The sequence below is a fragment of the Cricetulus griseus genome, assembly GCF_003668045.3.
Source record: "Cricetulus griseus strain 17A/GY chromosome 1 unlocalized genomic scaffold, alternate assembly CriGri-PICRH-1.0 chr1_0, whole genome shotgun sequence".
NCBI lineage: Eukaryota > Metazoa > Chordata > Mammalia > Rodentia > Cricetidae > Cricetulus > Cricetulus griseus.
This window is the reverse complement of record NW_023276806.1, coordinates 204,881,634-204,894,899: the sequence shown is the minus strand read 5'-3', so window position 1 is coordinate 204,894,899 and position 13,266 is coordinate 204,881,634. Positions and strand designations below refer to the sequence as shown.

Here is a 13,266-nt window from a genome sequence, read left to right as displayed (position 1 = left end):
AAGTGTCAGTGGCATTGGTGGCATATATGTTCCTAAATAAATAACTACAACATACTCTACCGATATGCTGGTGTTTCCATGGCTCAGGTATCATTTCAGAAGAGAAGGCAGAAAGACTATGAAAACCAGAAGAACAGGAGGTCTGCTGTGAGATTTTTTTTAATCTCCTAGAAATGTGAATAGCTGGAGGCATGAAGTCTCACCAAACATTCCTAAACATGACCTGAACAAGGAGAATACCAATAGACACGCTAACATGGCAGAGAGAGGGCCCTTAGGAGGCCCCAACCCTAGACAAACAACTACAGGCAACTATGGAATGCTGAGGAATAGTCTTCCCCAGGCAAGGCACAGCAACTGTTTTGTTTTTAAGGCAAACAGGACCGAGGAAACGACGGCTTATTGGTAAAGTGCTTGCTGGCAAACAAGAGGACACAAGTTTGATTCTAGAATGCATGTTAAAGCCAGAAGTGACAGTGGACACCTATAACCCTGACTCCAATAAGACAAATACCATTCCTAACAAAAATCTAGATTGGAAGACCACGAACAGCCCTTGTAAGTATAACAATGAAGGGATATGTCAAGGGGGAGTAGCTGGAAGGGCACAGGAGTGAATTAAGCCAAGTTGAATGACTTCTCTGAAACTTAAGCTGCATGGCAGCAGATCAGGGTACTGTAATTAGTTTCCTCTATGAATTTCAAGTTAGCAACTGATAGCCTCAGAAAATAGCTGCTGTGAGTAAAATAATTATGCTGCAGCTGGACAGCATGCCTGCTGGGGGACACTGGCAGCTGTCTGCAAAGCCACCCCTGCAACGGATTAACAGAAGAATCCCGTGAGGAACCAGGTCTCTAGTCTGGTGGTATACTGCCCTTGGAAAACATTTTTATCAAGGGCTTAAATTTAGACACATGAGTGACTTTGGAGTGAGTACAAAGCCTGGATCACAGAACCCTCCTAGGACAAACGTCAGACTCAAGACCACGCAGGCCCAATCAGTACAATCAAACCTAACAGGAATAAATGAATATAAAGTTCTTCATTTACATTAAACAAAATCAAGTTCTGAATGGAGAAAAACCTGACTTGGCAGTGGCTTAAAAAAAAAAAAAAGTCTGAGATCAAAGGAAAAGATCTGACAATTTAACAATCTAACTTGACCAAAAATTTATGAGCCAAAAATGTGATTTGATTGCTTAGAGAAAACTAATATAATTCCAGCCTACATGAATATTCAAAGAAATGTAATCTCTGAAACATGGCAAGTTAGCATCTCCATTGTAGCCAGTTCTGGCCAGACTACATCTGGAACACTGTGTTTAATTTGAGACACTCATTTTAAGAGACAATAATGAACTAAAGAATGCCTAAGAAACACAGCCAGGAAGGGAAATGAATGAGAACTTAATATGATAAAAGGTTTGAAAAGCTATGTGTATTGAGACTGGAAAACTAAAAGAAAAATGTCAATTAGCTTCAAATACTTTGGTATCAGATGACAATACCAAAAAAAACGCTTTCATTGTTTTGCTGTTCCATTTATCCAAAACCAGGGCTGTGGAACGGAATTTAGAGCCCACCCTGAGAAGACCGCATGTCTTCACTATGCCCTCTGCTTCTTTTGTTTCTAACTGGGAAACAGCAGTGAGGGTGCTGACCGCCAGCAGGTGGGAAGTCCAAGGACACAGCTGAGATTCAAGGAACTTGCCCAGGCTTGCTGGCTGCTTCAGGTGGCCTTCAGGGAACCCATGGGGCAACCTTCTCAAGGCCACAGCAACTTCTCCTCAGAGTACTGGTTCCCATAAGGGTTAGTAATAAAAGCATGTGGTGAAAAAGAGGTCATGTCTGTCTAGACAGAAAGGATGTTTTTATGTTAAAAGTTAACCTTACACATATAATATACCCCATAATCTAGCCAAACCAATGCACAAGTTACTTTTTTATGAATAAAATTTAAATTAGACTCTGTACCATTTAGCTATGTAAAACCAGCTGAACCTGTCAGTCACATTAAGCTTCGAGTTTACAGATTTAACATTATCATTAGTTGAATCCGTGAAAATGCACAATGTTGGTGTCATTCATAAAAGGCTCTAAAAGTAATACCAGAGAGGAATAAAGCACACTTATTTTTACAAACCAGTCATAAAACAACTGAAACAGTGTCCTTAGGAACAGAAAGAGGTTAACAAGAGAGAACTAGAGAAAATTCAGGCTATCTTAGAACCTGACACAACACAGACACTGGAAATCACGAATGGGGCTTTTAGAATCCAGGAAAAGAGTAAAATCACTGCAAGAGAAAATCTACTAGTTATCTAATTTGGAGACGGAAAAATATTTCTCAAGTTTAAGAGTCAGAGAAACTAAAAAAAAGAAAAACCTACAGGCTCAGCTATTCAAATGCTACCCTACTCTGCTAGAAATCAAAGGCACTTTAAGTTCACAAAATTAAAAGCAAACTGTCTACAAAAACAGTAATTTTTGGTAAAAGAACTTGTGAATATCTTAATATATAAAGGGCTCTTACCAATCAATATGGGTCAACTTGAAAGGTCAAAGGAGGATTCATAAAAGAAAATACAAAAAAAAAAAAAAAGAAGAAAAGAAAAATCCCATCTAGCGCTCGCGCGCACACACACAAGTCTAATCTCATAAATAATGAAGTAAGCCATTAAAAACATTCTACAACTGGAAACTCAAAAAAAAAAAAAAAAAAGTACACATACCTTAACTCAATAATCTCACTCAAAATTTTTATCTTTAGAAAATAGCTATTTTTTTCTTTTTTTTATTAGTTTTACATTCCAACCCCAGTTCACCCTCCCTCCTGTTTTCCCACCTCCCCACATCCCACCACTCCCATCTACTCTTCTCAGGGAGGTTAAGCCCCTCCTTGGGGAGTCACCAAAGTCTTGGATACCAAGTTGAGACAGGACCAACTCCCCACACACACACTACAGGTAGTGGGCTCCAAAAAGCCAGTTCATATACCTGGGATAAGTCCTGGTCCTTGATTTTTTTTTTAAGATTGTAAAATCATAACATACATTTTAGAGCAATGAGACATGATCAACTGTATTTTAAGGAATATTTAATATGGAGAAACATACACCACATAAACAGGAAGATATGTTTTAAGTGCTGCCATCTATAATACTTAAAGTGAAGAAAATATGTGCATTAAGCCATCTGAAATGTAAAGAAACTACAATGTTTTCAACTGTTACTCCTTCTCCTCTTTGTGCTTTTCTATGCTTTCCAAATTTCACAATATAATATCCTTGGTTTGAAGAGATGGCTCAGCAGATATGAGTGCTACTGCTCTTGCAAGGGACCCAAATTAAGATTCCCAGCACCCATGCCAAGTGGCTGCAAAGAACCTAACACTTCTGACCTCCATAGATATAAGTCCTCACATGTACACGTGTAAATACACACACACACACACACACACACACACACACACACACACACACACACACCTCACATCTATGTCCTTGACCATTAATTTCACTTTTAGAAATTTACCCCAATGTTATAATCAAAGGTAAAGAGAAAAAATTATGTAAAAGAGTTAATACGTTATTCACTAGATGAAAAACTTTGCAGTTACAGAGAAACTTTTCAGAAATGTGAGCCCATGGGTCAAACTGCTATGAGCCATGTGCTACTGAAGAATGTTAATCCAAAACACAAAAAAAGAATGTTAGAGAAAAAAGTTTAATATTGTAACAACATAAAAAAGTATAAAATGTTCTGTACAATGTGATTCAAATTTCATCCTAACATATGAATGAAGAATCTTGACAGGAAGGAGATAGACTTTTTAAAAACCAATAGCACTTACCTACAGCTACCCTATCAACTTTTTCTTTCAATGAAAATGTATTGCCTTTTAAAGAATAAACTATAGCTACAAAAGTTGTATTAGGCTTTAATTTTACATACTTGGTTGCTCCATCATCGTATGTTGCCATTAGCACTACTGTTCCATCTTGTATAGTCTTCAGAAACTCAATGAATGGTGCCACATCTGAAGAAAAAGAAGGGTTGGGGATTTTCTCTGTAAATAATGGAATTACTATCATAATCTTCTCTAAAGCTAATGTCATATGCAGTTTCCACAAAATAACTGTTTCTAATGAAAAGTAATGTGTAGGTAAAGCAGACAAATCTTAGGGAAAACTTAAAACCTCAAGCTTTTTGAGTATACCCAGGGAAGAAAAAAAAAAAGAAAAAAAAAAAACCCACTAAACAAAACTACCAAACTTATTCTTTAATATAGTCTCTCCAGCTCCTGATTGATTTCCCAGTTCTGAATCATCCTGTGTCTTCCATACTCATATCATCAGGGCCAATAAAAATCCAGAGTAAAGTCATGCAAGCTCATCACATGTAAAGTGAGGACCTCTGGGATCTCTCAGAAACATGTAACTGGGCTCACAGTCCACAGGGAGCCTGAGGTCCAGGTGAAGCTTTGGGATACGGCCTTGAGTGTTAACATGAGTGCTTTTCTGGGAAAAGGAAGCCCTGCTTTACCCTATCCTCAGAGACCTCTGTAAAAAAATGTTTTTTGATCTATAAGAAGGAAGATTTATAGAGTTTCTAGGTGTATCATTTTGTAACAAACTGTGGGAAGGAAGGAATGCAGACGACTAAAAGCCAAGCAAATTACGGCAAGCATCGGTCCTCTTGGGTATCAAGTCCACAGGAACTTCACAAAACTCCAGCTCTGTGAGTGCAACTGGTGCTGCCAGACAGACTGGTCATATGCTAAAGCATTTTCCATCATAAGCTCTTTGCAATGTTAGTTTTCCTTATAGACCACAAGTCTAAATCTACTCCAAAACTGTATTACTTCAAGTCTTTCCAACTTTTTTTTCAACATCAAAGATTCCAAAGATTTTTCTCTAACTGATTATATTTTACAATAAGCATATTTTCAATGCAGAAACATAACTGCCAACAAATCATTCCCATCGAAATGAGAAGATGGCACTAAACTGCTATTATTTCTGAACCAGGAAGAGTCTTTGGCAGCAATTTGGCTCCTGTGATGGGCAGTGAGAGCAATACCAGAGCTCTGTTTACATGCCCAATTTCAACAGCTTCATGGAAGAGTTTCTATGTTATAAATTATACTAAGAGCAATTATGTTCTCAAAATCTAAAATTGATGGGAACAGGGTAATTTAATATACCTCTGACAGCTATGAAGCATTCTCTAAAGCTTAAATAAATAATACACAGCATCTTATTAAAAGCTGAAGCAGTATTAGACACGTTAGCTTGTCTGAAAACTGAACACAAATGTCTGGAAGCTTGCGAGTCGCTGGCTTGTAGGGATATGTGAAGAAGCCAGGGGACCAAAAGATAAGCTGGGGTTGACATGCCTTCCTTAAAGAGGAAGAGACCCTGGGGACTGGAAAGGCAGCTCAGAGGTTAGGCTACTGAAAGGATAGTGGCCCACTTGTTACTCTTCCAGAGGACCTGAGGCTGACTCCCAGCAGTCACATGAGGTAGCTGAGGTAGCTCACAATGCCTGTAACTCCAGCTCCAGGGGTCCAGTGCCACTTGGCTTCCCAGAACCTGTACCCATGTGAACATAACTACCTGCAGATGAGCATCTACACACACTTAAAATAATGAAAATAAATATCTCTTCTTTCCTTTTTTTTTTTTTTTTTAAAGAAACCTTTCTCTTTGGGGTAACATTCTTTGGGGGAGCCAGTATTTGCTTCAAATTCACCAGTATTTGATAGTAACCTCTTCCTTTCCCTAGAACCTCCAAACATGGATGGGAAAAATATCTGTGGGCTTGTTCTGAGTCCAGCAAATTACAAATGTTTTCCCAAATGTTTGCTACTAATAATAGCAGAGTTCAAAGGTAGACATAGGATGGATTAGTAGGATTATTACTTTTCGAGAACACGAGGCACTTCACGTTAAAACTGTGTGAAGTGGTTATACTGATCTTCAGAGGATTCTGACTTTCAGGCAGAAATTGAAACCAACTCAGGGCTTTGAGATAGTTGTCCTGTCAAAACATGGGATGCTAACATCCTTCAAATCTCAGTGGAATCTCAATCACAGACAAGTTTCCCACCATAATGAAACAGCATGCAAACACAACAGCCCACTTAAATATGGCCGGCATGTAGTAAGATGGAGCAAAACAAAATGGAAATGCAAACGGTGCCATAGTTAGTCCTCTCTGCAATGGGTTCAGCTGCAGCAGCAGGAGCACAGGGTAAGTCACACATACCTCCTCCCCACATGTCAAAATATTTGGTGTCTAGTACCTCCCCTGTTTTTCCTGAAAGAGACAGAATACGACATATTAAATCATACAACTGAAATATCAGCATAGCAACGAGTGACACGCACTCATCAGCAGAAGGAACTGCTTCTGGAACTTATGCTCTGACTCATACACAGAGCTGTGCACCACTGACTTCAGATCAGTTCTGTGCCACAGGTCACTGCAACTTGCGATCATCAGCCCGTAAGAATTACCAAACCATAACCTCTACAGCAAAGAAATCGTCTACTTAAATCAGAACAACCATCTATAATAAACCTTCTCCTTCCTCCCCCCTCCCCTGAATAAAATTGACACTTATTTTATCTTTAAGAACCATTAAACAGAAGAATAGACATTAAAGGTTTTACTTGGGAAAAAGGAAGTACCAAGTCATATGACTACCACCTATGAATGGAGCAAAGAGAGCTTCTCTCTGCTGGGGGTTGGCTGAGCTGCTGGCAGATTTGACTCCCCTGGGGAAGGTACAGGAAACATGTATCTGGAGAGGCACAAGCGGTGCATAAGCTCTTTGTGGTCGGGATACTTAAGATTTACTTTTCTAACACTCACTACATCCAGGACTCAGTGAACTTATCGGCTCAAATGAAGCTCTGAGTACAGCATGGATAGTATTGAGAATGTACAACAAATCATGACACACCCTTAATCTTGTCTACTTGTCTTCATATGAAGTATGAATTCTGAAAGATGCAGCAAGACTGCTTCCATTTTGTGTCAAATTGGTGCTTGTAATTTCACAAGAAACTCGCCCGCCACACAATGCACATGGCTGCAATCCGCCCAAGAATACATGCTACCAAAAAGTAGATTCAGAGTCTCCATCTGTGGTGGTTTGGACAAGAGGGTATCCTTGTTGGGACAGCTTCATTATTGAGTGGTGCTTTCTACTCTGATGCCAAGGACAAATTTTAGTGTGGAGCATAAGTATACCCATTGATTACACTGGTCAAGTACAATGATTATTCTTACCATTTACCAAGGCAACATTGATTCCTCTTCCAACATTGTTCTTAACACCACTCATCAAACTAAAGGGAAAGAAGTCAAGACAAACTCTTAAAATTAGATAGTATATGGAAACACGTCACAGAAATACAATGTAAAAAAGGGTATCATACACATATCAAACACTCAACTCAGCAAATTAAAAGCTTACTACATCAAAGACAGACTTACGTTGAGTCTACTATAATGTCAACTCAAATAACTTCATGCTATTAAAAAAAATACACACAAAGGTACAAGGGTGCTGGAGAGATAGTTCTGTGGTTAAGAACATGTACTACTCCTTATCCAGAGGACCAACACTCAAGTCAGGAGACTCACAACCTCCTCCAACTCCAGGGGATCTGTTGCCTCTGGTGGCCATCCATACCTGCACCCATGTGCACTTACCCAGACACACACAAATTAAAGTAAATTCATTAAAATAAAAATATTATGGCTCAAATGCCACTGAGTTACTGCTCTCTCATACTGTGCAGTGCCACCACAGCCTATCCTTTAGGATATGGGCATCACAAGACTCAATCTCCAGCACCGTCACGAAGCCAAAGAACACGCCCTCTCTTCTCCATCTCCCACAGGGTCACTGTGGTACCGTGACATGCAATGGAGTCATAGTCTATCCAGACATTTTAAAATCCTAAACTAGAGGAGTAACGGAGCACTGTCCTGCCCGTGTTACTTCACTGTGACTAGTAACATAGGTTTTCTCTGTACTCAAAAGGAACGCTGTACTTGCCAATTACCTCAGCACAGGCATTGATGGGCTGCCCAGATAACCAGCGTGGCTGCAGCTTACAGATGGCAGTGTCAGATGACAGTGTGGGATGGAGGGCACGGTGGCACACGGGCTTGCTACCAGTTTATTTCATTGAATATTAAGTCAAAGTTTTTAGCTAATGTTACATCCATAGAATTCAAGGTATTAGCAACTTCCCCAGGAGTGTGTTGGAAGAGGGGCACTGTGCTCACATTAGCATACTGCAAATCTCCCTGATAGAATGTGTAGCACACACATTTTGCAAATGAAATGTAGACTACTTCATCACACCTTCCTCAGAGTCAACTGATTCTCACAGAAGGTGCCAAATGCTTTCCACCCAACTCATATCTGTAACTGAACTATGGTTGCAGGGAATATAATTCTAACAATTACTGAATGACATACTCATTTATGGGAATGGTAAGGCAAAGGAAAATCTAAAATAATGACAAGCTTCATTTATCTGGTGATGAGAATGTCTTTACTAAGTCAAATAAATTTTCAATGCTGGCCAGTTACTTTCTCGTTCTGTTGTTTACAGTATAATGACTACAAACCAAACAATGTCATGGAATGCATCCAGGTCCCATCTACATAAAAAACATTTCCCCCTCTTTTTCATGAGTCTAGGTCTTAGTTTCAAACCTTTCTATTAAGGGACAGTAATCACTAAAAAGTTTCTATAAAGGGGTCTACAAAGGGATGCACTCAAAAACAGTAAATCAAAAGAAACTTCTTAAAATGTTTTTATTTACAAATAAGTATTAGTGAATTTCCTTATTACATTTTTGCATGTGTTTAGAATGTATTTTGTCATCTAACTCTTTACCCTTTCTCACCGCCTCCCCACTCCTGCTCCCCCCTTCTCAGTTACTCCTCTCAAACAGAACTTTAAAAGATGATCATAAAATTCAAAGTAAACTGGGCAGTGGTGTCACACACCATTAATCCCAGCACTCAGGAGACAGAGGCAGAGGGATCTCTTTTAGTTCAAGGCCAACCTGGTCTACAGAGCTAATTCTAGGAAAGCCAAGACTACACAAAGAAGCACTGTCTCAAAAAACGTAAAACGAAAACAAACATATAAACAAAAAAATCAAAGTAAAGCAATCCAAAAACAGAATAAAATGCTAAAAATATTAGACTTGAGGCCTCACCTATAAACATGCACATTGAATATAAGTAGCTCAAACACACAGCATAAAGACAGAACAGGAACATCGGTGATTACAGAACCGACTACAAAATGATGACAATAAATTCATCTGAAACATAAGGATATTGGTAATAGAAAGAAAAAGGGTAAGAAAACCTTTATGCAAACAACCCAAAGAGGAAATAGCAAAAATCATCAATCAATTTTTAAAACAACAGAAGGTTAGGGTGGATATTTCTCTATGGTTAATTTAACAATTAATCATGAACTTAATGAGCTACAACTTCACTCCTACTAGAGGCATATGGAGGGCACAGGCCTTCACACCGTTGGTACCAGGGGTCACTTTGAAAACAAGCTGACCATTCCTTCAAAAGCCAGACAGCTATCTGAAAAGAAAGTCCACTATGGTACAAGCGCAAAGAGGGAAAACACATCCACACAAAACCTGTGTAGAAATGTTTCAGAAACACTGTTCTTGATAGCCAGAGAGTGGAAATGAGTCACACTTCCATGAACTGAAAAAGGGCAAAGCAAATGAGGCAGTATCTATAATGGAAAGTCATTCAGCCATGAAAAGAATTAACTAACACAAGCTACAAGGTAGATGAACCTTGAAAACATTACACCGAGTGAAGAAGTCAGTGACTGAAGACCACATTTATATGCAACATCGAAAACAAGCCCATCTATAGGGACAGAAGCAAACAAGGTTACTTAGGACTTGGGTGTAGAGTAGAATGAAAAGGAACAAGGGCCCAAGTTAAAGGACGCAGTTTCTTCTGGTAGTGTGACAATGTTCTATGCTGGGACTGAAATCCCAGCATTCTAGAGAAAGAAGCTAAGGACAGCCAAAACAGAATGAAAGAGAAAGCCTAAAATTAACTATATACACAACCATGAATCATATTACAAACCAGTGACTGCACACTGAAAACGAGGGAAGGGCAGGTGTATGAGCTACATCTCCAAGCCTTTTAAATGAAAGAATTTGTCTTGAACATACACATAAGACAGTCATAAGCTTCACCACAGGACAACTGGCTGGACTGCGCCAGACCCCTGGGAAGCACATTAGACACATGAATTCCATCACTGGTATCAAAAAGGAATGGTTACAACTAATGTATTGGTTAATAATCACACTGCAGTGATTTTTCCAAGTCTAGACCATCTTGGAACATGCTTCTCTATTCCAATAAACTTAAGTCCATCACAGAAAAAAAAAAAAGAAAAAAAAAAAAAAGCAGCAAGAAGCACAGTGCCATGGGCTTCCCACAAGGGGGCAGCAACCTATCAAGTTTTAAACATTAAACCAGGGAAACTTGCCATCAATGAAAAACCACCAAAGACACCAAACACATTAAGAGCAGTCAGAGCAATTAAAATATTTACTTTATTCTTTATGACTGTGAAGTCCTCTGGCCAACCACACACCTTCAGGGAAAAAAAAAAAAAACCTAAAGGAAATGGCATAAACACTATACATCTTCAAATACAGCTTACCTGCCACCAACTTTAGCTATTTTAAACATCTTGGAGGGAGCATGCCTGAGCACTGAAGATGTTCAACAGCTCTGGCTCTCCACAGCTATGACAAATAACAAACGTACCACAGAGAGCAAAATTAGCCCTGCCTACGCATAGCAATCTAGAGTAGTCGTCTGTCTCCACAGTGAGTTCCTGTACTCAGATCAACTGCAAAGGTACACATATTTTTATTTTGTGCTTGCTCATTTTGTAGGGTAGACAGGCCAAAAGAACTGTTATGTCAAGCAGCTGGAATAACTAATCTTGACTTTCCCATAGTTCTTTATTCCACACTCAAGTCATTTTATATAGCTGTGAAATTCATTTTTCAATAAAAGGAGATCATAACACAGTAGTCTCCACACACTCAATCCTTTACCTGCATTGTTCAGAAGCTCTTGTGTGGTCTAGCCCACTCACTTCTAGAACACCCCTCCCAGACAGGCTGAGCATGAGCCTCCTACCTGGGATGTTCAGACATTTCTGTTCAGCCTCAAGTTGTCTCCTGGTCCCCAGGTTCTCAGACCACACTCAAGTGTCTTAGAATCAATCCTCAACACTCAATCTAATGTTGGACCCTTCCCCCTTACTTACAATCAAGTTGGACTCTACCTCACTCACTCCCACTAGCAAGCATCACTCAGGCCCACTGCCTGCACAGATGGTGTCCTGATTGACAGTCACTTGCTTGCATTTCCTTCTTAGGTATCTGTCAGCCCTGCTAGACTGCATATTCCATGATAGGGGGAACCAGATCCAAAAAACATGTGAATACATGAAAGAGTGATGCCTAGGCAAACAGACTCTTTATGCTTTACATTAGCACCATTTAAAAACTTCGAATATTTACAATACATGAATAAATATACAGGAAAAGGCTCTGGGCTTGGTCTCTGCAGCATCCCACTGGAGATCCCCGACCAGTTATGAAGTCCATCTACAGGGACCAGTGTCATCACCTAAGGCCTAGCTATAAAATTTCATCAATTATTAATCTCTCATGGGAATGGCAGAATGATTTGTGAAATGCAACTGATTGGTAGGCAGCCTCAATTTTTGGTCAAACAAACTACCGCACAGTACAAATCCTGCTTGACATGCTCACCATGCTAGAAATAGAGTCTGGCTCCCAGGCTGGCAGTCACACTGAGCCCTACTCCCAAGAAGCATTTACCTTCTGACTTAAGTAACTGGGGTTAGGAAACCAGTGTTTGAAAGGAGTTTGATCTCTTCCTTGCACTAAACTCCATGGAGTAGGCGTCAGAAGATTATCTGTGGGTGAGGTATTCCAAACGAACTCTCATCCTATTATCTAGACTCAAACTTGGACTCCTTAGGTGAAAGATGAAAACAAAGGGGACTGTCCCTAAAAACCCAGAAACTTCTAGATCCCACATGCTTTGCTGTGTCAATAAACAAATCTGGGTACTGAAAGGTCAGAAGGTAACTGATTTGGCAGTGGTCGCCCATTAGCACAGCGGTAAAGAACATGAGTGTAGAGAGCTAAACGAGCACCAATTTTGTGGAAAGTGTTGCCCGTGAGGCCAATCCTCTCACTGAAAATTTAACTTAAGAGCTCTGTCTGAGATTCATGCACAAAAGCTGGGAGCAGCGGCCCAGTTTCTGCTCTTTGACTCTTCACCATCTTGGTTGTCTGTCTGTACAGTAGAATGTCATAGTCTTTAGTCTACATAGCTGAATGTCATGTCCATTATTTTACGTGAATTTTAAATTAGCTCATGTCCCTAGTTTCCTGAGCAGTCAGATGGAAAACAAATAAAAGCAGGGTTTGCAATTTCAGAGCAGGAACTTGTGACAAGCCAGGATGACAAACCAACAGCATCCCGTTTAAAACACTACAACCAGGAAGCCACTCGGCTCAGCCCAGAGCAGTGTGAGTGTAACAGGCCAGCCATGACCACCAGGTGGTTTCACATCTTGGCGAGCAGTACTCACGTAACAAAAATGAAAGACACTGGCCTATAATGTGAAACATTCGTTGCTCTGGAAAGTTACTAATGGAACTTTGTTCTGACACAAGTATTCTTTATATGGGATTTGTGGTCCAGAGTCCTGTGGAGAGAATGGCTGTGGTGGTCCCTGCCTTTGATTCCAGCACTCCGGAGGCAGATGCAGGCAGATCTGTAATGAGTATTGTCATCTGGCCCTACAGAGGAGGAGCTTCTTGTCAGCTGAGCAAAGGAGTCAAGACCATGCTGGGGAAATGCACAGACACTGCTAACCTGAGCAAGTGGAAGCTCACTGACTCCAGACTGACAGCTGGGGAACCTGCATAAGACCAAACTAGGACCCCTGAATGCGGGTGTCAGTTGGGGGGCTTGGGCAGTCTATGGGGCCTCTGGCAGTGAAACCAGTATTTATCCCTAGTGCATGAAGGCTTTTTGGAGCCCATTCCCTATGGAGGGATACCTTGGCCTCACTCCTTCCTCAAATGATGTGTCAGACTTTGATGGTCCCTCA

General features: G+C 40.2%; 1 protein-coding gene across 1 annotated transcript in view; it reads right to left on the bottom strand.

Annotated features, from left to right (window-relative positions):
* Positions 1-13,266, bottom strand: part of Fam3c (FAM3 metabolism regulating signaling molecule C) — a 43,201-nt gene that overhangs the window by 6,649 nt on the left and 23,286 nt on the right. Inside the window, exons 6-8 of the mRNA XM_027389968.2 lie at positions 7,301-7,359; positions 6,272-6,322; positions 3,956-4,040 (exon numbers count right to left, since the gene is read on the bottom strand). Of these exons, the coding sequence (XP_027245769.1) occupies positions 3,956-4,040; positions 6,272-6,322; positions 7,301-7,359 (195 nt within the window). The remainder of the gene's footprint in view (positions 1-3,955; positions 4,041-6,271; positions 6,323-7,300; positions 7,360-13,266) is intronic.